The sequence below is a fragment of the Sinocyclocheilus grahami genome, unplaced genomic scaffold, assembly GCF_001515645.1.
Source record: "Sinocyclocheilus grahami isolate Dianchi unplaced genomic scaffold, SAMN03320097.WGS_v1.1 scaffold4395.1, whole genome shotgun sequence".
Classification (NCBI taxonomy): domain Eukaryota; kingdom Metazoa; phylum Chordata; class Actinopteri; order Cypriniformes; family Cyprinidae; genus Sinocyclocheilus; species Sinocyclocheilus grahami.
In genome coordinates, this window is record NW_015509338.1 from 1 (window position 1) to 756 (window position 756).

The 756-nt window shown below is 42.3% G+C and overlaps 1 protein-coding gene across 1 annotated transcript in view; it reads right to left on the minus strand.

The window, feature by feature from the left end:
- Positions 1-467: 467 nt before the first annotated feature.
- LOC107576817 (PAX3- and PAX7-binding protein 1-like) overlaps positions 468-756 on the minus strand; it is a gene marked incomplete at its 3' end in the record, with an annotated part of 1,797 nt that continues 1,508 nt past the window's right edge. The window contains exon 3 of the mRNA XM_016262946.1: positions 468-705. Within this exon, the coding sequence (XP_016118432.1) occupies positions 468-705 (238 nt within the window). The remainder of the gene's footprint in view (positions 706-756) is intronic.

Consider the following 756-nt stretch of genomic DNA (forward strand, 5'->3'; position numbering starts at 1 on the left):
CCAGCCCTGTATGCCTGTTCTTGAAGCATTTAAAAAGCAAAAACAGCCTAATCCTGCTGACGCTTGTCCTGTCCAGGTCTGGACTGGATTTGCCATGACCGTTGAAATTCATATTCTTCCTTATCACATTGGTCTTTAGCCAATCATTTGCTATATTCAAATATGTGCAGCGTCCTAATTGGTCACTATTACTAACGTTACCTAATATAATATGCTAAGTAGCTCGTGTTTTTCAGTTTAGTGACGGTCACTTTAATGACACGAACTGTTTCACAATTTCAATAGAATGCAATTAGACGGCGAAAAACACTGCAAAACTCTACACGAATCATTTGTGAAACGTTATATTTTCATATGTAACGTTATATTCATTAAGTTGCATATGTCTTCAATGGCAGCTCAATAGGCACCTTCATCATCGTGTTCTTGAAGCATTTAAAAAGCAAAAACAGCCTAATCCTGCTGACGCTTGTCCTGTCCAGGTCTGGACTGGATTGATGGATGTTCTCACCTGGTCTGAGTGAGCTGAGAGCCGACAGAGTTTGGCTAAATGCTCCACCCGCAGGCCTTTGTTCGCCCTCCTCCTCCTGTTCCTCATTGCTATCCACCTCCATTTCTTCTTCTCCCTGTTCACTGCTGGCTCTGCTGCCCTCCAAGGGCTCCTCTTTAATTGACAGATTCTGAGCAGGTCCGCCTGGAATGAACAAACTGGTGAGCAATAATACAAACTTACTTTGTAATCTTTAACTAGCTAGA